This window comes from Patiria miniata, unplaced genomic scaffold (assembly GCF_015706575.1).
Source record: "Patiria miniata isolate m_02_andy unplaced genomic scaffold, ASM1570657v1 HiC_scaffold_30, whole genome shotgun sequence".
NCBI classification, from domain to species: domain Eukaryota; kingdom Metazoa; phylum Echinodermata; class Asteroidea; order Valvatida; family Asterinidae; genus Patiria; species Patiria miniata.
The window spans coordinates 10,039,639-10,062,052 of record NW_024037070.1 but is presented as its reverse complement, the minus strand read 5'-3'; the positions used below and the strand labels follow the sequence as shown (position 1 = coordinate 10,062,052).

Below are 22,414 nucleotides of genomic sequence, written 5' to 3'. Positions count from 1 at the left end.
TAACCGCATTCACTTGCTAACAGTCTTCTTGGTATACATATGAAGAGCCTGCCCATTCGTCTGATCAGAGAGTTCCCACCCATTTTTTCAACATTACAGCTATCAAGTGTTTTTTAAAGGCCCAGTGGTCGTTCAATTCCGCAAACTACATTACATGTACATGTACATGTATGCGTACCAAATCATCGTGTACGGCATTCCGTGCGGCACCTCACTTGTAACTTTTCGTTGGCATGACTGTGAGGTGAATGTTACCGTTATTTGGTTTGAAAAAAAATTAACATAACCAGATTTTGAAATCTCTGATTTCTTTCACCACAATTTGTGTACAACTGTAAGCTCATACCGGTATACCAGTATAGCCTACTGTGTGATATACAGACAGTATTGTATGTAAACAATTGAGCCTACGTGTACCGGCAGTAACTGTTTTGCCAGTACATGTACATGTAGGTTACACTGTACATGTACATGTATGTACAGATGATGTTCTCAATGATCAGGCATGCATAGAATAATAAAAAAAATTAATTAAATATCTTCAGACGTTCTTTAGACAGATGGTGCCTATTTAGAGATTGTCATGTCCAGTTTAACAATCGATCAAAATCTCCAGGCTGAATATTTGAAACACACATTTCGGTCATTTCCTTGGATGCAAAATCTGCTTTGGTATTGGTGCTTGATTTTACTTACATAGACAGGAATGGAATGTGATACCGGTAGTCTGCAATCTGTGTACATTCAACCATATTTTGCCAACATTTCATTCCTAAGATCATTAACTACATGTACCGGTATAAGCGCCGTCAATATCAGAATTTCAATAATCGTTATATCGGAACTTCAATACCAAGAATGTTCAATATATCGATTACCCCATGTAAAATGTAAATACCATGAAGATGAATATTTTTAGAATATTTCTATGTTTTAACATTATGCATAAAAAAATAATGGTCTTTTTAGAATACTTTAATGTCGAACATAGGCCTATGTATAAATGTTTTTTTTTAATGATTTCTGTTAATTGTAAATTGTAAACCATCGCAGTTCAGTCTTCAGACTGTGAGAATGGTACGAACAATAAAAAAACCTTCAAAAAAAACCTTCAATTCAATTCAGATGACACCTTAATTAAAAATTTAAAAATTGACCATAATCTGACGCAGTTTCGATTTTTTTTTTTTAGATTATTCCTCAATATCCAACATTTCAATATTTCGATATGATTAAAAAATTGCTATCGGCTATCAATATTGAGATGATATCGAATAATTGAGAAATATCGATATGACAACGATGCTTACATTAAGTTTTCTTCTTTTATTTAAATCTGGGTCACATGAAATTCACATGAGTGAAGTATTTTGTTTTTCCTGATTTTTTTTTGATTCATTGAAATTTTTAAACAGAGGGAACAGGAATTTAAGAATCAGAAAACATAGCCCTCCTCAAAGTACCACTTGTTTTAAAATAACATTTGATTGAAAAAAAAACAGCTTTAACAAGTTGATAAAGCGCCCTCTCTTGACCCATTACTGACAGTTTTAGAAGGAAAAAAAAAGGAGTGAGGGCGCTGTTTTAGTCTAACAGTGCAATCACTGTACTTTGCAAATGGAGGTTGTTTGCTGGTTCCAGTGCATGCATATAATGTCCATTAACAGCTACATGTACATACATGTTGAGCCTCTTGAAAAGACATTTCTAATAGAAAAAGGGTTCTACCCCACCCCCTTTTTACTTTTAAGGCATTTCTCAAGTCACATTTTAGTATGAGGAGTGCTCAAGCAACATTTTCGGATGACTATTGTACAAGTAGTGTGTTAACATTAAATTCCTCCTGAAGTAAATTTCAAATGGACAGATTTTTGTGCAATTATGTACATGTACAGTATGTATGTTTCTGAAGTGTACAAAAAATAGAAATCATTTTTTTTTTATATGCCTTACTCATCAAAGGCTCTGTGCACTTTTCCTTCCCACATTATGGCATTGTTACTGTGATAACTCAAATCTGGCACTCAAGAAACAGTTTCAACCAATCAAGGCACTGAATTTGAAGAGTTTTGAATTCAAAAAAATCAACTTCATTTTGGATACAGGTCTCGTTTGAGCTTGGCGAGTATACAGCAGATGTGGACGGTGTTGGTACCCTGCGTCTGCTGGATGCCATTAGGACATGTGGTCTCGGGGACACAGTCCGTTTCTACCAGGCCTCCACCAGCGAGATGTTTGGGAAGGTACAGGAAATCCCTCAAACGGAAAAGACGCCGTTCTATCCCCGGTCACCCTACGGTAAGCACTAAGCAGACAAATAAATGGGCTCAACTACAACGTTCTCCTTACTGTATTCCAAGGATCCCTAGTAACTTTAGCAAAAACTGCTGCTGGAACTGTTGGCATGTTACTAGCAGAGACTTTGACTTGTGCCCACGCGGACATCCTGTAACATACATGTAGATTCTCTGCTTACTCTACAGGGTAAGCACAACATTTCTTCAAATGTGCACAAAAAGGAGTGGCTAACAATAGCCATGAAATGGGACCAGTATTTGAAAAATACTGTAAAAGGTTGTCTTTTTCTGTTGACTGCTTTTTTAAGAAAAAATTGGGGAACTTTGGCTCTTTATTCGCTTTTTTGTGTGTGATATATGAAGCTACTTGGAACAGCAGTCTTCTTTTATTCTGGAAAATTACCCCACGTCATCCCCTTAAAATGAATTGCTATTTTCTCCGTTAAGATTTGACAAAAAAAATCACATTTCATTGTTAGGCCAAAAAAAAAATAAGTCGGTCTCTGGTCAGCGCGCACGTCGATTTTAATCATGCGCGTCGATCTTTTTTTTTTCCAAAATGTTCCGCGGTAGCTCCAACAGCGCCCTCTATTTCCGCACCTCCTCAATTTGTTTTACCAAAGAGCACCAAGGAAAGGGAAATTGCACCAAGGAAAATGATCGAAAGCACCAAGGCAAATTATGGAGGACACCAATGTACATGAGGACACCAAAAAAGCAAAATAGTACCCCACCTTGTCTGTACAATCCAAGCTTGAAGAAGAAAAAAAAGCAAAAAAAAAAAAAAAAGCCGCGTCGCCGCGTCAATTCCGGAACTTTGGTCTGACCAGAGACCGAATATTTTTTTTTTTGGCCTTACATGTACTTTTTTTTGTCATTAATTTCTGCATATTTCTATTAAAAATATAATTGAGCTAATTTACATTTCCGCTTTTGAGGCTATAGGGCCATTCTGTTTAATTTTAACTCAATGAAAGGATTACAAAATGCTGCACTGAAAACGGCTACGAAGTTAGGCAAAAAAGTGATCCCTTCAACAGAGCATTGCCTCTGACTTAAAAGTTAGGCAATATATGTTGCCCTCCATAATCATTGCCTTGAAGAGTTAGGCAATTTATTGCAGTCCTTGAAAATGTATATTTATGTACATGAGTGTTAACAAGCGCACTGTAAATAAGTACAACATATTGTTAGTAGAAGATATATGCATGTTGTAGGCATTTTATCTCTGCATGTAACATTTGTAGATTTGGGAGTGTACAGAAAAATACCATATCAAAGAAAAAATGTGAATATGTAATTTTGAGAATGCTGATAGAATGCGCATGTACATGTACCGGTACCTCTGGCTTGGCTATAGTACCGGTACTGTGCATGGTTAAGATGCATTACAGGCCATTAGAAATGGTGCACATATGGGATACTTAGGGTATGTGTCTCAATAAAAGTTGCTTGTTAAAAATTTGCGTGGTTATTTCATCTGGCACACTACGGGCAACGTGCATTTCACATCAAAATGTTGAGATGTATACATTTGTACATGTGCCTTGGTGAAATAACTTCACAAAATGGTGATATAACCATCTTGTGTACATGTATCCCGTATGGTCTCTATTATCTTTGTTGCACATGAATCTCTTGTATAGATTGTTTTCTCGGAAGACAAGCATATGAATTATTTGTTGGAATCATGTGAAACATTTGATCTTAACTCAGGTGCTGCCAAGCTGTATGCTTACTGGATCACAGTCAACTTCCGAGAGGCCTACAACATGTTTGCTTGTAATGGCATACTCTTCAACCACGAGAGCCCAAGGAGAGGTAATTGGCCTGAATGCAAATTATAGAGGGCGCTTTGTGGCTCAGCACCAAGCATTTTCACTGACGGCATGCGCTTGACAAAATGATTGTTCTGTTTGTATCAATCATGTTTCCAAAGGCGTTTATGGCAGCGACTCTCTTTAAAGTTGCTCCCTCTGTGCTATTTTTTCGATTTTCACCCCGAAAATAAATGTTGTTTTTAAATTATTACTTTTCTAGCAATTCAAAACTTATTCACTTTTGAATGAGACATCAAACAGAAACAATCCACCCACGTTTTAGTCATGGAATAATTACTTTACAAATTTTGAAATATTTGCGGCCTGACAATACATTTTCATTTTTTAATAGGCATATCTTTTGGGGTTTTTTTCTGGTTAAGTTAAACATACAAATTGAGAAATCGTTAGCAGAGAAGAAAAAATGATTAAATATGTATTTGAGAGCACAGGTAGAGCATTTATTGGATAGATATTATTCAACTGGTGACCTAAGGTTAATTTTGCCTAATGTTTGTGCTACCCACAATGAATTTCACATTGTTTTGGTATAGATTTTTTATGAAATTAAACACTTAGGTTATTTTGTTTTGTATGACATTCCAACTGAGGAAATGCTCTGAATATGTACCATTTGGCATAATTGGGTTACCTTACGTATGACAAATGTTGATGTGTAATTTTGATAATTTTCTTCCTTTTTTTTTTAGGTGAAACCTTTGTGACAAGGAAAATTACTCGGGCAGTTGCCAAGATCCACCTGGGTCAACAGGAGAATATCAGCTTGGGTAACCTGGACTCTGAGAGAGACTGGGGGCATGCCAAGGATTACGTGGAGGTGAATACAGAAGACTAGACTAGTCTGCCGATAAACTTATTATTCAGAATCTCTAGCTATAGTTGTGTGATGGGAATTGACTTAAAAGTTGGAGGTAGAATCATTCGCTTTGTCTCAGACAAGTTCCGGGAGAAGCTTGCATAAACATAAAGAAGTGAAACAGAAAAATAAACCGTGAGCTAAAGTTAAGTCATTTTTAAATCTGTGTTGTCTATAATGTCTTTACAATGTGTACAGAAACGTAATCCGCAGTAAAAATGATCATATTAAAAGGACAAACAGTAAATGCGAATAAATGTGTTTATCACACAAGGTTACTAATGAATATGTCATTCTCACAACATTTCAAAAGTTCATTTTTCAACAATTTGAAAATAAAATGTCTCCTTTGCATCATTGCAGTTTTTGACTCGCCCTGTATTTCAAAGGTCTGGTTGAAAGGAAACTATTAACCTGATGTGCCACTGTTCATGAGAAAAGATGAAAAAAACACCTAATGGTTACTTATTACGCAGCAGAGATTTTGCGGCATAGTTATACGTATCTCCAGCCGTATATAAGTCTCCTTCATAGACGAGTTTTCCCCAAACTTCTGTGTCCATGATGTCGAACAATCCAATGTACATGTACTGTGATTCCTTGAAGTGTGTGGCTGAACACCTGTGTAGTAATGTCTATATGGGAAACATGGTGTATTTTCTTCAAGTGAATATTGAAGTATTTTGGTGGGTACAGAAGGGCAAGACTTACTTTCTGGAATGACTTTGAGCCAAAACATATTTGATAGGTTTTGGTTTCAAACTGGCATTTTTGGGGTATTAATTCTTCATTAACTAGACCTTAAAGTCATCCTGAATGACTAAAACAGGCAATCTTTCATGCACTGGCTCCCAATTGTCTCAAACGTCAAAGTTTTCATGTACTAATCAAATCTTTGAAATGACTCAGTTCAGCACAACTCTGGAACCCAACTCTGAAATGGTTTAAATTGTTTCTCTGTATTTCTCTCTCTTTTGCATACTTAAGGCTATGTGGATGATGCTACAACAAGACAAGCCAGAAGACTTTGTCATAGCCACTAACCAGGTCCACAGTGTACGGGAATTTGTCGTTGAGTCTTTCAAATGCATCGGGGTGGACATTGTGTAAGTTTGCCATCTTTCTAGTGCCTCATTGGCAGACATGTTATCAAGTCACCAAACATCAAGTCCGAGTCTGAGTCACCTCTCCCTAGTCTGAGTCCAAGTCCTGAGTCATGCAGATTGAGACCAAGTCCGAGTCACAAGCTTTTCTCTAATAACTGGAACTACACAATATGTCAAATTTGACAAGGCACTAGTGTCTGGAAAGGATAATCTGGTACCGAACACTATCAAGGTTGCATTTACGCAATATCAAGTAAGGACGCAGGGGTACATGTTTCGATACATTAATTTCCCAAATCAATATAATTATGGGAAACAAACCAGCTGCACATGTTTATATATGCATTTCTTCTGCACAGCTTTGACTGTATCCCTTGCTCAGGAGAGGATCATCTTCAAAATAATTTCTAATGATATTGATTAAAGAAAGTAAGTGCATTTTGGTCGAGTCCCGAGTCACGCAGGTCGAGTTCAAGTCCGCAGGGTCGAGTCCGAGTCATTTGTCATTTGTCATGGGACTAAGTCATGAGGCATAAAAGTCTGCCCATGGAATAATCGACCATTTTTATGTGGTATCTCAGAAGTATTTTAGAAATCTTAACAAGTAATTTTTGTGTCGCCTTTTAAACAAAGTTTTGGGAGACACTAACCAGTCCTACATTCTGTATGCCCGTACACATCAGAGGTACATGTGGGGTACTCAAACAAAGGGAAAGGTACCCCACAATTGAAATCTTAAGAAGAGAGGGTACCCGTCAAGTGAAATCTTTAGAAATAGGGATAAAGGGACAACAATGCTGCTACCCCGGAACCATATGTGTTTAAGTTTTTGGAATTGCTCTCATTTCCTATATGTAACTATTCGCCCGAATTCCATAAAACTTGGACACAATGGTCATTGAGTAGCAAAGATAATGTGGGATATTTTTTAGGTGAAAGGTTATACATGTAGGTCAGACGTCAACTGAGTTTAATAATGATGCAATTCATGGTTTTTGGGGAAACTTTACAATGTACATGCTTTCATGAATTTTAAAAAAGACGACACATGCGATCCTCGGATCACTTGTTTTTAAAGATAAGAATTTTTAGGGGGAAAAAAGTGACAATGCAAATGGTCTTATCAGCCTGTCTTCAGATTTTTTTTTTTTTTTTCCATTTCCCAAAAATAAATATATCGATTTGTCACTAAATGATTTTTCTACATTGTATTTTGTCAATTCTTCCCCCCCCCCTTATTTACTTTTGTTTATTTCAAGAAATTGACAAATTGAAAGACTGTCAGCATAGTGTGGCTCAGTCATAGATTCAAATCCAGCTCCAGTACATTATCTTTTTCAACCTTTAATAAAATGTATTAACATGCAATGTTTGATTTTAATTTTAATCATGCAATTAAAACTCCAAAGCAAATGCATTTTATAATCATTCATTTTTACCTCCCCATGCTTCTACCTTTATCATTAATATTCTATAGTGTTCACTGGCTGTGTTGAACACTTTCAAGAGATAAAATAAAATACTGCCCAACAAATTGTTGAAGATCTGCAGTCCAGAAAGGTACATGATCCCTTGCGCCTGCAATATCAAGTGCCGTCATGGTGGGGAAATAGTTCCTGTGACCTCATCCTGTCTGCGGTGCACGTGTGGTTGGACAGGCAGTCCCATATGCCCCCCCTCACCCTTCCCGCATTACTTACCCCCTTGTTTAACTAACGCGCCCCGCTCGCACAGTCTATCCGACAACATTTTGCCAGGCAGTGTTTACCCCCCTGTCATGCCTTTATTTGCTTCCTGTCCATTAGCGAGGCTGAACCCAAACTACTGGGACCACAAATTGATTTTACCATTTTTACCCCTCTTCAAAAAGAAAAGTGGGGGGGGGGGAAGAGAAAGTCTGGACCCAAAATTAACACAAGGGCCTTTTGGGAAACGGTTGGCTGTTGGAGAGGTTGGTTTCTTTTAATTAAACTCTCTTTTCTGAGTCAGTGAAGCCATATTTTTTTTTTTAGGGGGAGGGGGAAATATGCATACTGTGACAGTTGTTCCCTGTGAGCTGACGTACATTGAAATGTAAACATGAAGCAGGTTGTCCTCTGAGTATTGAAGGGAACACAGAACCTGACCAAGCTGAGATTAAGTCCCAAGTGACAACCACTGTCAAGCGGTGGAATTTTTTTCAGTTAAAGCTTTTCATCTTCATTCTTTTCCATAGTATTGTTGGTTTGTTTCTCAACTCATACGAAACGTGGCTTGGGTTATTCTGTGAATGTTTCAATGAAGTATTTAGTATGGGAAACCATGCATTTGGAAGCAAGAATAATGTTTTTAAAACAACGTTTTTCTTCCAATGCCACACAACATACATACTCTTGTTTCATAGTGCAGTGTGACAGATTTTTAGCCGTTTTCAAACTTTACTAAGTTACACAAACGTTTTCCCATGATGCATTGCAAGTCCACAACCTGGATCTGTCCAACCCACACTGACTTTTCCCCTTATGTTGTTTTGTTTTTTTTGTTTTTTGTTTGTTTGTTTTTTGAATCCCTGAAAACTGAAGTTACTCATAGGTTTTATTTTTCAAATGAAGTAAATGTAATAATTAAGCCAAGCTTGTTTTTCTTTGATTTCTTTCATTTTGACAGTTGGGAAGGCAAAGGAACCAAGGAGGTGGGTAAAGACAAAGCCTCAGGGATTGTACGCGTAAAGGTGGATGAAAAGTTCTACCGTCCAACAGAAGTGGTGAGTACCAGTTTCTTTTGAAATAACAATTTGATAGTTATGTTTACAATTCGGACGTTTGGTCTGAGACATGGCCAAAGGCAATTCAGTTGGTCCAGTAGGCAATTTGTAGAGTTCCTTGGCAGACTTGAATAAGTGGCCCAAAGAACCCCCTATTTACTGTTACAAGTTAAGATCATGTGACCAGATGGGGATGCCTTCTCCACCGAAGTTGTTCCAGAAAAATAGTGGTTGTATCTTCGAATCCACGTTTGATCACTGTCCCTTCCTTTACATTAAATGTATGTCAATTTTTTTTTTTCAAAATTACCTGTCAACTGTAAGAAAAGAATTGGCTTGTACATTTACAGGGTGAGTCAAAAAAAGGAAACCCACATAGCAGGACCATTTTTGTACTGAAGTTCTGCATCTAGCACTTCCAAAATCGAGGATATGAAAGCCCAATTAATAAGCTTTCTTTTAGTGTAAGAATTCAAATCACTTATGTACTTTTCAAGTTATGGGATGTCCACGGATCATAAAAAAAGCAATTGTTCTTTCAGCAAAACGAAAACATTCATGCACATCCCTATGTGAATTGTTGATTTAAAACACAAACACTGTTTTAAAGTTATGTCCACATATCATAAAAAAAGTAAGCGTTCTTTCAGCAAAACGAAAACAATTCAATCACATCCCTATGTGAATTGTTTCGTTTTGCTGAAAGAACACTTACTTTTTTTATGATCCGTGGACAGAACTTTAAACGGTGGTTGTATTTAAAATCCCGTAACTTGAAAAGTACATGATTGATTTGAATGATTCTTGTACAAAAAGAAAGCTTATTAATTGGGCTTTCATATCCTTTTATAGTGTGCTACTTGCAGAACGTCATTAAGAAATGGTCCTGCCATTTGGGTTTCCTATTTTTTTACTCGCCCTTTATACACCATATTTGACGACACTTCATAACTTACTACAGGACACTGTAAGAGAAACCAAAAAGACAACCAAAAATAATCAGTAGGACAAGTTGTTGAGGTCCTGTGGCAGATCTCATCTGCCTTGGGGTAGTACTGAAAATCATCTTAGACTCGCCCCAGGGCAACCTGACACATATTCTGGGTGCTCGTTCAGTTAGCGTTACGCTCTTTTTTGGTTAGAGGTGGGGATTAATTGGAAGATGCGCAAAGTGAGAGGGGAAGTAATAGACAATTAAGCCTTTCTCCCCAGGGTAGCCAGTAGCATAAAGGGATTTTTTGGGGGGCCAGCATGAGTAGAGTTGATCTGTTCGTCGGTAATGGGTTTTCTGTGGTGTTATAAAGATTGCAACAGACAAGTGTTTCTTTGAGGTGTATTTACATGTAATGGTCTTTGTTTAAATATTCTCCTACAATTTCACAGCAAGCCTGCTTTGCATTTAGAGAATGTAATATGAGATTGCAAATACACATTTTGTGTTTACATTGTTTTCTTTTCATTTTTTTTTACATTGTATGTGTTGGGAAATAAATTTCACAAGAATGTTAGAATGTTGCATTAGTAACTGCATCATATTTATTGGCTATATCTTTCACATAATTTCAGCCACTGTGTGCAGAGATTCAAGCTTACAACATTAACACATGCATGTTTAAGCTTTAATTTTTTTGGAGGATAAAACAGTTTTATTAATTCAATTTGTTTGCTGCGGCTGAAATTCCCTGCACGTTTCTAATAAAAAACTCCTATTGTCAACATTTTGACTGCGTGCATTCACTCATCTCAGAGACATTTTTTTTAAGCGAAGTTCACGGGCAAATCATTGGTTTGGATGTGTAAGATATAGCTACCCTTTATTCGTTTGCACGGAAATAACAGTGATTTCATGAGACCCGGAGTTTGCCGTTTTTTAACGGCAACAATCACTTCACAGGAACCATTCACAGAATTGCCAAAGCAAACAGAGCAAACATTCAAGTGTTTGTCTAGCATAAGATTACTTATTGGTATATGACTGTCCATTTCGATTACCCTTCCGCGCCCCTGTACCCGTTCATTTCTCACCCCTGTCTTCCTTTTATAATTGGCTTTTTTTTTTTTCGTTCGTAAAGTGCATTTTGGGCCAAACTTCAGCGTCTCATCCGAAAATCTACTCCGGGTTATTCCCGATTGGTTTGGGCCGAGGACTCCAATGTCATAGGGAGAAGGGCCCGGCGTTAAAAATGACGGCCAAATTTTGTTTGCAGAGATCTTGTCGCTTGGCGCTGTTAATAACTGGGCTTTCATGCCCAGTTTGTTCCGTTGAAGCCCAGTGCTGAGTCATTTGGTATTCTGAGGGGGGACTTGTTGCAATGCACAGTTGTTCTAGTGTTCAGCTTATACCCTGCCAATTCAAATTCCTCAGAGACTACCCCGGACCCACTTTGTTTGTCACATATTTTTTCCCTTTCCTTTTTATGACTCTGATGACTTTTTTCCCTCCAAATCATTATACAACTGTTAACTCTTAATCTCTGACATTTCTTTCTGAACACACTGAGTCACACAGGCATGGTTGCCTTTATGATCCCTTTGGTATATTTGGCTGTTGAATTTCAAATATTATGCCAGATTTGTCGACACTTAGCTCTTTGTTTATTTGTTTGTTTTCAAGGGTTCATTCTGCCCCTCTGGCTCCCTGTTTTCGTGCTAAACTCTACAAATCCTGAGAAACATGCTTTGAAGTAAACATCAGCAGGGGCAACAGGTCGCTGCCAAACATCAAAATTCTGAACCGATTTTGACACAAGAAAAACATGGAAACAAGGGTCTTAAAACTTGCACCAAGTTTGCCAGGATGCAAACAAAAAGCATAAAAGAGTGAAAAGTCAGCTGGAAAAAATTCTGTTTTTATTACCAGAGGGAAAATTAAACAACATAATGCCTCCGATCAGTCCAGCCTTTTCAGTTGCAATGTTAAAAAAAATTATCAGCAAAACTTGTGATAAAAACAAAATCCATTGATACTATATTTTTCTTGTGTTTGGGGATATCATGCTTGATCAGAAACGAGTAGTAGACTTTTGTCTAGCTGCTTGTTACTTGTTTGTGTATTTTATTTTTTTCTCTATCAAGCCTTGTTGGCAGGTTTTGGAAGGTTTCTAACTGACTGTGGTTATTGTACGTAACCTATGGAATGGGATTAGTTTTGCCTCTGTTCTGCAATTTCATTTCTTCCCCCCTGTCCTTTTCTCTCTCGCTCTGAGTCCCCATCGTGTCTCAGTGCACACCACTTACTCTATTCAGCCCGACATGTTTTCTTTGTAATGATTGACAGTTCCTGGAGAGTAGGGCTGGGAGAAAAAAATGAGTGGAGTAAAGCGGGTTTGAGGAAAGAAAGAAATGAAAAAAAAATTACACATAAAACTCGTTTCCAGAACAGTTTGTCAAAATGAAAACATATATGAACTTCAGTTGTCAATGCATGAACGCACAACACACTGAAGATGTTCTTTGTTGTTACATGTATTACGTCATGATGACGTCATCATGGGTCACGTGACGTCACTTGAAAGATCACTGAATTTAATCTTCGAAAATCATAAATCACCGTGAGAGACTGGAACTTGAATTTTACGGGAATTGATATGATAATACATGATGTTCATTTTATCTTGTGTGCGTCAAATCACATGACCCTTCCTTCCGTTCAAAACCGGAAGTGCCTAATAATTTGAAATTGGAAAAAGTTGTGAACTTGCTTTCAACGATGTTCGTCTCTGCCTATGTTGAACTTTACAAAAATATTACAGGTGACGTCATAAAATGTTAGAGCGCCCTCTAGCAGCAGTTAAAAAAATGTCAAAACCGCATTTTCAGTTGATGTGTAAGGCAGATTCTTCCATTTTTTTCGATTCTTTTGCTGATACAAAATTCTGTTCGCAGAAGCGGTAGGCCATTTTACATAAAGCAGTTTTGTTGGAAAAAAATAAGACAATTAAACTGGTACATGGAACATGTGTTGACAGTATGTTTGCAAAATATTTTACGAATGTACATGTATGTATTAAAAAAAAAGGAGGCAGGCATAAGAAAGGAAGCGGGCGGGGACGAGAAACTGGATTTTTATTTTACTGGGCCTAACTTGGGTTGGAATGACATTTTTGGATTTGGAAGGCAACAAGAGTAGGAAAGGGCCACCCTGCTAGCAATCCTTAAATCCCAGTGTTTGAAGGGCTCTCATCTCCATAAGGCCCCTGTACATTTTGTAAATCTTCAAACAATTCTCTCGCTTGGCTTGTCACCAAATCAGATGTCACTCAAAAAAAAAATCCACACCCACCCTCTCTTGCTTTTAATTTCCTGCCCATGTTCAGGGCCAAATCGTCATGGCAACCACATCTAGGCACATTACCATATAGACACCATTTTAAGAGGAAAATTTAAAGTTGGGATGATTTTTTCCACTACTATCTCTTCTCTTTTGTCTTCCAAAGCCATGGTCGCAACCTACCACCCTCATCTGCTTAACCAGCTGTTTTCCTGTCCATTCAATAAAGACCTTCAATTGTTCCCCCCCCCCCCCCCCCCATCATCTCATAAGCCCAGTATTGATTCTGGCATTGTTTTCAGTGTTTTTGTAATGACTGCCATTCTCTAGATGGTATAATTATTCAGGGCTGGCCCTCAGTGGCTCTGATGAAAAGAACTGGATACATTTGCCTGCCTTGCATAATGACGTATACAATCATGTACAGTGTACATGTCATGTACATGTACCGGTAGCTACCATTGGGCACGCTAACATGTTGTGATTTGAATTAACAATACAGCACACAACTAGTGTGCAATCTTCAACCTTTTTTCACCTGGATAGGAGGGAGGCATGAGTTGGTTAGCCACCTGTCTACATTTATATCATTGCTTCCTCTTATTGTTTGCAAAGACCAATGGATATTGATTTACATGTAGGCTTCCGAGTATCTGTCATTTCTGTTCCCCAATAGCACAACTTTTGTTTCAGATTTGGAAGGCTGATCATGTATGTAGATTCCTATCTTTTGGTATACAGTGTACTAGAAATTAAAGGAATGCAATTAGAAATTTGATAGTGAAAGTCTTAGATTGTTCTTTGTGTTCAAAAGGGATGATACATGTACATGTACCTCATTTAAGAGTTGCATCACAGCAAAGCCCTTTAATGGAATTCAGGAGTTTTGGTTTAAATTTCAGCTGATTCAATGATCATCAGCTGTGACATTGAGAAGTTCAATGAATACCACAATTGAACCAGCAGGGGCCCCGCAATCGATAGCACCAAAGAATGTATGTCTTGCCAATATTTTTTTTATAAAGACAGATCGGCCTCCAATTTGTCCAAAATTACTTTAGGTCTCCCTTAAAAATGACATCAAATTTTGATTGATGGAACAAGGTTGACAAAAGCTCTTTTGGACAACAGATGGTGGCCAGAAGAAACAAAGGGGAGTGATCTTGCCCATCGGAATGTCCACTGTCCTGTAAAAAAAAAATGAAAAAAATTACGGCCTCTCCATTACACCCGATCTGGCCAATAATCATGTAACCAGATCTTTAGAGGGCCAAGTATCTGGCCAACCTTCTCTCTGCCTCCCTGGGACATTGGAGGACGGTAGGGGAGAGCACAGCGGTGGTTGCAACACAAGGGAGCAGATGTGTGGCTTTTTGGAGTCTTAAGAGAAGACAGTAAGCAGACCGCTTGATGCGGGAGATTTGTTGGCTTGATGCTCCAGCAGGAGGGAATGGCAATGCCAGGCCTCCAGGCTATTTTTCTCCCTGAGAGAGCTAGCGGGGATTAACCCCAGTGCTACAATTAATTTCATGGCCCAGATTTTCCCCTATCGCATCATGCCGTCTGATGCCCTGACTTGAGCCATGTAAATTGGGGTTATGTTGCAACCTCTACTTTCCTCCGCCCCTTTTGTAATATTACAGACAACGTTAATGAATGTTAATTGGGAACCAAGCCCCGTACGGTAATCCTTCACTCACTAGGGACTAGCCTGTAGTTCTATATACCAGTATGTCGATTTCCTGACCCAGACATGGGGATGGGGTTTAATGGAAGTTTGGATTGAGCAACTCTTGAGTCTTTAATTAAAAGCCTTCAGGATACCCTGTGAGAGGGTTTACCGAGGGGTTTTGAGGTAAAAGTACGTACATTGTAAGGATACTAAGATAACAGCTCTGTAATCATTGAGTCATCATTTGGCACTATTAGGCCTATTCTTTGTCCAGCAATTGCTGTACATGTACATTATTTTGTTTGTGATGTACAATGTACATTGTAAAACATGCAACAACACCAAATCCATGTAAAAACTTGGTATACTTACCGTACATGTACGTACATGTTCATGTACATGTACATGTACATTGCTCGGAATCGGAATACATGTACATGTAGTTAGTGTGCATGTACATTAGTGAGTGATATAAATTATGTAGATGATTTAACATGAAGCAGTTAACAATTTCAGATATATGTTGTGCCCATTAGCTACCGGTTCCTCCGTTAATTTACTTTGCTTTGTTTCTCTTATTTGATCTTGTCAACATTATATTCGATGCTGTTTTTGTTCAATTCCCCATGTGATCTTTTTTGTTTTTAATTAATTACCAACATGAAAAGAATCTTCAGAACAGGACCTGCTTTGTAAAGACAAAGAGGAGAGGCCATTGAACTCCAAGATGCTGACTTTCATCCTTTGTACTCATTCTCTAGCTACAACTACCGGTGGCTGGCTTGCCTTGCTCCCCGATTGTCCAATCTACCGGTAGGGCAGCGCCCCTGGCCATTTGCCCTGAGAACGGGCAGGTGGAAATGGTTGGAGCCCTGGGCACCAAACCCCCCTCCCACCTCCACCCCCCTCCTTCCCCCAAATTCAATTCCATGTCACATGTACCGGTATGTGACCTGCATGTACTACAGCATGTGCAACAGCATCATTCATACATTGTAACTGGCCAGCCGACTCAGACAAACTCAATGTAAAGTTGTAAAGCAGTGGCTTTGAGTTCCACCAAAGTATTTTTATAACGTTCTTCTCTAACTAGCTCTCAGAAAGCTCTGAAAAAGTTGCTGGACAGTTACTGAGCAAACTTTCTATAGTTAAATTCATGCATGACATACACGAACATAGATATGTATTCATTTCCAGAGTGATGTTTCTTCGGGTATTACAGTGCGGTGCATGCTCAGAATTGTTCCCATGCCTTTCTTTCATTTTTTTTTTCTCTCTCTCTCTCCCAGCGGAACGTCTGCACCCATTTTTTGTTGGTGCCCATTTGTGCAGAAAATCCTGTCCATTAAATCCATGTACGGCGGAAGTCTGCACTGGCACCACGCCTTTTCTCTTTCAGACGTGACCAGCTAGGCAGCCATTAGGCGAGCCTCACGCATTATGCACGCAGGATTGCTTTACGTTATATTTTAATATTTCTTCTCTCTTTTCCCCCTTCATTCTCTTGATCTTGCAACCCAATGTTCTGATAATAGGGGCAAGGACAATGTTTCCAATGGAGCGGAAATGTCAGATTACATGTCAGTCGGATGGAAAAACTGGCCCTCATGCATAATCATGACAATATCCTTCTTAACATATATCTAGAGTTTCCTTTTTTCAGTCACGTTTTTATTCCACTCAGTACACACACATATATATATGCTGCTTAAAGAGGAAATGTCTATGTGATCACTCGACTCCATTGCATAATGTACACTGTATTGCAGCTAAAACTACACAAAGTCAGTGGGGGAAATTTGTAGACTGTGTGTACTGTGCATTGGCAGTGAGACCATGAGGATAGTGTGGCGCCCTCATGTGACACTTCATGTTCAGGATTTGTTTCCATCTTTTTTCTCTCTTTCTCTTTGCAGTTCTGTTTGTCATGGAGTGTTGAGACTTGTGAACCCCCCCCCCCCCCATTCCACAAAATGCATTGCGCCCAACACTGTTTATGCAATCTTAGGTCTGAGTCCTTTAGTTTTATGGGATGCATACATGTACATGCACATTATGGCAAAATGTTCATGGCTACACGTTCAGGGGTGTTTGGGCGGGAGACTTGGTAACAGACAGCTGTGCTGCCAGCCTGCTTTGGAGTGTGCAATGTATTAATGTAATTGCAGTATTTTGGCAGATGTGTCTTAATTTTCGTTCAAGTAGGGTATCATGTTTTATTGCGACACTTGTGAATGCTGCTGCCCATTAATTTAATTGTCTGTGTACATGCCTCAATCCAGCTTGTAAACTGGAGGAAATCTTCACCGATGCTGTCCATCAGGGTGTCTGTTTGAAATAAACATTTGTACAGGAAAGATACCCTCTAGGCGCTTGATTAATTCTGTTGATGGATTTACTTTCCTGGGAGAAGGTGTTATGCATACATTTGTACATACTGTTACCCTGGAAAACATACGGTATGTCAATTCTCCATGAAAAGTGTATTTTCACTTGGCATCAAATTTTGGTCAACTTGAAAATGGGTTAAAACAAATATGTTTTTGTTTTTCCTGCGTTGTTTTCATTCTGATGTTTGCTTTCAGAAGCTGGGTTTGTTTTCCCATTCTTTTCCAGAGGAATTTGTTTTTGTTGGTGCCTGGGGTTTTTTTACAGTCGGCGTTTAAAAAAAAAAAATTACTGATGATACTCCTTGAAAATGTTTCAGACATGGGACATAAAGCAGTTTTACTTTTGATTAAAATCCAGCCATTTATTTTGTAAATAATAGACATGCACACATGAACCGTGACACTCCATTTCGAAATTATATTCAATATTTTGTATTTATTTGTTCATTGTTTGTTTATTTCCTGATAACTTTGATGTTTTGTGGTTCCAAAAAGTGCACCAAACTGTCACCAAAGGATCACGTCATGCCAACAATGCCATGCCTCCTGCTGACTTTGACGATAGGACTTGGGGCGACAATATGGTTCCGCAAATTGGCACGGCCAATGATACCACACAATGGCATGTTATCTGGCTGACTGGCTCTTCATATCCAGCATTGCAAACATACCAAGTTTTTTATTATTTTTTTTCTATCCAGCTTCTATATTGGCGACCAACGCTTCACAAAAAGGTGTGCATAGGTCTTGTCCCTGACCCTGCAGTGTGCTCGGAGGTATTTCACGGACAAAGAAGGGGAATTTGTCGGGTTTGATTAATTTAAGGAGCAGTCAAGTGTTAACAAACGTATGCAGCCCAATTCTTGCCTTCCCTGAACCGTACCAGATTTGTATAAAATACACAAACATTATATAGTTTGTACTTTGGGACTCACTCTGTGCAACAAATGCGTAGAATGAGAAGGAAAACTATCTCTGGAATTGTGGTCCCCAATCGTCTTTGTGTTTCTGGAAAGGGTTTCGTTGATATGCATTAGACCTCAGCACAAACAAATGTTCCCATTGCAAATGATCTGATGGTCTTTAAATCCTTGAAATTAATGCAAAATTGTTTCAAAACTGTATGTGTGTACACATTTTCCACCAAGCACCACTTTACAACAATATTCTTTTCTTTTCCAGGACTTGGAATTGTGTAAATTATGTTTTGTGTTGGAAAAATTAGCCAATTTCAACTCCCACAAAACACCTCATCTGGTAACAATTTTGTAACTTATATACTGGAGCTTAATGTTGCCCCTTTTACTATTCCGCCTTCCTCTCTCCATCTTTCAATCTGTTTCTGCCACTCGCCCCATCAGCAAAGCCACCCCTCTGTTTACACCGCGCAGCTCAAATATTTTTCCACCATCTCAATCCAAGACCCATTTCGGGGCGGTATTTGTTGTCCATCATTTCCCCGTTTCTCTAGCCCCTTGTTCTTGTCCTCCTCCCCTCCCCTGTTCGTCAGTCTATCGTCTCTATTCCCATCCCTGGGTTTTTTTCGTGCCTCCATCGGAGCCTTCCCTCAGCTCAACACATGTCAGGTGCCCAGTGCCTCCCAAGTAGTGTCACAGGCAGGAGTAAAGCGCTTTTTATTTTGACTGTCAACATCTGTCGGCCCTTGGGTACCCAATCGGCCAGTACTCATCGATGGAGTTTTTTAGTTGGGGGGGGGGGGGAGAGGTAGAGGGAGGTTAAACACAGAGATGATACGCAAAAGAAGAGGCATGGATGATATCACAGGAGAGAACAGAGGTCACATGACCCAGTTTGTCTGGCAGCACAGTGCAGATGACCCTGTCCGAGGTCTTTGGCCTCGAAAAAGAGAGAAAAACTGACTCTAGTCCAAAGCTGGGGAGAAAGGAAAGGAGTTAGGTTGTGTTTTCTCTGGTCCTGGTTAGGGGATGGTTTCAGGCTGAGGATTGTCTTGGATTTGTCTTAATTGAAAGAGTCATCCAGTGCTGCATCCCGCCCAGACATGGCACCCAGAGGCTAAAAGAGTATTAAACAACCTCTATGTTTCCTCTTCAGTGCACATTCTGAAGTACTGTACATAGCTTTCACAAAAACTTCATAGCATTCAATTTTCCATGTACTGTATGTAGGATATTATGTGTCCTAGTCTAACTTCACAAATCACTTTCCGAGTATATATGATTACTGTATTCCCAATTAATATTCCTTTTTCGTTTAACAGCATATGACATCTGGTCCCTCTCCCTCTAAAATTGCCAAACTTGTTTGTTTTTAGGGAACAACTTTGTTTCTCTCCGCCAATGTTTGAATCGGAACCACTCTGCAGTTGTCAATCACTGAAGAACTGTTTCCACAAAACATCACTGAAGACATTAAAGAATTAAGGTCTGCAATTGGAATGCTGTATATTTACCTGCCACTTATCCATTTTGGCCGAGAGAGGGGCACAAATATGCTTGTCCATGTGATGCCTAATGAATTAAGATTTGAGTGTTGTCAGATTTTGGGTTTAAATTTTCCTTTCTTTTTAAGCTGACTTAAGTACCGTATTAAGTGTAGAATCTCCAATCAAGTTGAACTCATGGATAGTCTGTGCGAACCTATCTGATCAGTCTCACTTTTCCAATCGGCCTCTGCTTTAGTTGATTCTGGATCCTGGCCTGGTGTCATAATCTTGTCCTGCTGCATTTGGTAACACATACACAGACTCTGCTGTGCCATGAAATGTCTTAAGTCAGGCATGAGAATTTTCCGGATTGTTCCGGAATTCCAGATTTTTCGATTCAAAATATGTGGTCTCCGAGTTCAGTGTAATTTGGATTAAAGGGGGGAGGCAGGTGGTAAGTTGAGAATTTTTTTTAGAAAAAGTGAGTGAAAATTAAACTGTTGTCACTTGATAAACTCATCGTTTACAGCAGAAAAGTGTATCCAGGAAAAGTGTTGTTTATTGTGCCGATCTATACGATTGCTGACCGATGAATAGAAGGGGTGTCTGGCTCCCTGTAAATTTGTGCACGTGTCCGTGTCTATAAACAGGTGGAATTTGGATCGTAAAAATACCAAACAACCATCGATGAAGAAAGAGAATTTCTGCGAATTAAGTCCCAGAACCTAATCTCTGTCTTCTGGGAAGGCCCATGTACGGTATTTTCCGTTTGAAATATTTATAATGATGTTGTACCACTCATACTTGAAGGGACAGAGCGTAGCATGTTTACTGCAAGATTTTAGGCCACAGCATGTGGGTGGTTCCCCGCTACAATACACAGTGCACCGTGTGCGTGATGTGATATACGGCCAGTCCTGGCCAGCAGCCTTCGTGAGTAACATTGAGCAAAGTGGTGTGGACGACTTAAATTCTACATTATTTTTCCCCATATACATGTATTTTTATATTAGGTATTAAACTTGGCAAGTTTCTATCACTTTTGATGACCAGTCTCGAAAACTTTCGTGGCGAGAATGAAATAATCCAGGCCCTGATGCGCATGATTCCTTGCTCCAAGTTCCATTCAGTCAGCGAAAAAAAAAAAATTTTGAACAATAAAAAACTATTCTGACCTACCAAACCTATTTTTGCAAGGAATGTGATCGGAAGCAAGAGTTTTTTTTTTTCTTCGCCCTATTTCTTAATTTGAAAGTTACTTTTAATCCATACTTTTCCAGTTGAGGAAGTTGTAATGTTTGTAAAATGTTGATTCTATTTTTATTTAAAAATATTATAAATCTCCTTTGAATTTTATGAAAAAAATCTTCCTTAAAGACCCTCAGATTTGCTATAAAATACACCAGAGAACTTCTAAAGTTAAAACCTTTTTCGGGGCCCTTAAGAGGGCCGTGGCTTCGCAAGTTGTTGAATCACGACAAAAAAACATCCCCCACAGGTTGGAAAAAATCCTGGGGAGGGGTTTAGGGTGGATTGTCTTACAATGATAAATGGAGATCACACTGGAATCAAGTTTACAAATGTGGCTCTGCAGGCTTCATTTTATCAACATGTACAGTGTACAAATGTATGTTGTTTGTTATAAAAGCTATAAGTGTGGGAATCCATTATTTTTTCATTTCCCCAAAGCAAAAGAACTGCCTGCAAAAATCAAAAGTGGAATATTTTGTTTTCGATAATCAAAAGGGAGCGAACTATCATTTTCTGATAAATTCATCTTGTCTCATGCAGACTTGTTGTTCATCTCTTTTGATTGTCAGATGTTCCTCAGTCGTTTCAAATGACAGCAGTTTCAATTAAGAAATTGTGGTCGTAATTGGAATCTGTCACAGACGCTATATTGTGCATCAATCAGTCAGGCAGTCAACGTAACATTAGAAAAGTCATGTGACAATTTCGCTGTACAAAAAAGACTAATACTCCAATGTATGCATGTACCTATACACATTCTAGTTGTAATTATTGCGGGTTTTGTGTGTGGGGAGAAAAAGGAGGGAAAATGTCAGAATCCTGTCTCCCTGGCGACCTTGGGTCACTTTCGGTTCTGATAGCCTCACTCCGCAACGGGGTGCAACTGCCAACCCAACACAATGGGGAGGAAATTGCACAAAAAAAAAAAAAATTGCCATGACATTGACGTTGGAACAAATTGAGAGGAAGACAGCTCAGCTTTGGGTTATAATCAGAGCAAAGTCGGTTTTGGCCCTGATGGTTAGCATACGTGGCCGGAAGAGGGCTGTCTATCATAACACGCACATGCACAAGGGGAACGTTGGGGGGGGGGGGAATGAAGGAGTACATGTACTTGCAGTGATGTGTTTTGATATCTAAGCGGGTGAATATGGGGGCCTGTTATGGCCAGGTGTCTGTATAGTATTCTGCCCAATCGACTGAAGGAAATTCGGGCCCTCGTTCAGCAGTCATGTTCTCCCGATATATATAGTGCAGGTTTCAATCTTGGGAGAATTTCCCCCATCGTCGTGAACATAGCTCCCCCCCCCCCCCCCCAAAAAAAGGGCACAATGGGAAAAGGCTGAGTTGCAAAATTAGCCCCTGTCAATCAAAGTCCCGCAGGAGGTCAGCTCACTGGGATAATATCCCTGGACGGAGCGGCCATTGTGTTGTGATTCATTTTCAATTGGGCTGGGTTTTTCTTTCTCTCTCGTGGGCGCCGTCTCTGCTGCTGCTTTTGCTGTTGCTCAGCGTGACTGGCACAGCAGAATGGGGTTTGGGAATCGAGTTCATAATACGATCTAGACGGTTGTGTGTAGTTTG

General features: G+C 39.2%; 1 protein-coding gene across 2 annotated transcripts in view; it reads left to right on the top strand.

The window, feature by feature from the left end:
- The window catches only part of LOC119739033 (GDP-mannose 4,6 dehydratase-like), a 67,486-nt gene that overhangs the window by 30,796 nt on the left and 14,276 nt on the right, over positions 1-22,414 (top strand). For both annotated transcript variants that reach the window (XM_038213870.1, XM_038213871.1), the window contains exons 5-9: positions 2,106-2,298; positions 4,014-4,118; positions 4,828-4,955; positions 5,982-6,100; positions 8,747-8,843. In XM_038213870.1, the coding sequence (XP_038069798.1) occupies positions 2,106-2,298; positions 4,014-4,118; positions 4,828-4,955; positions 5,982-6,100; positions 8,747-8,843 (642 nt within the window). The remainder of the gene's footprint in view (positions 1-2,105; positions 2,299-4,013; positions 4,119-4,827; positions 4,956-5,981; positions 6,101-8,746; positions 8,844-22,414) is intronic.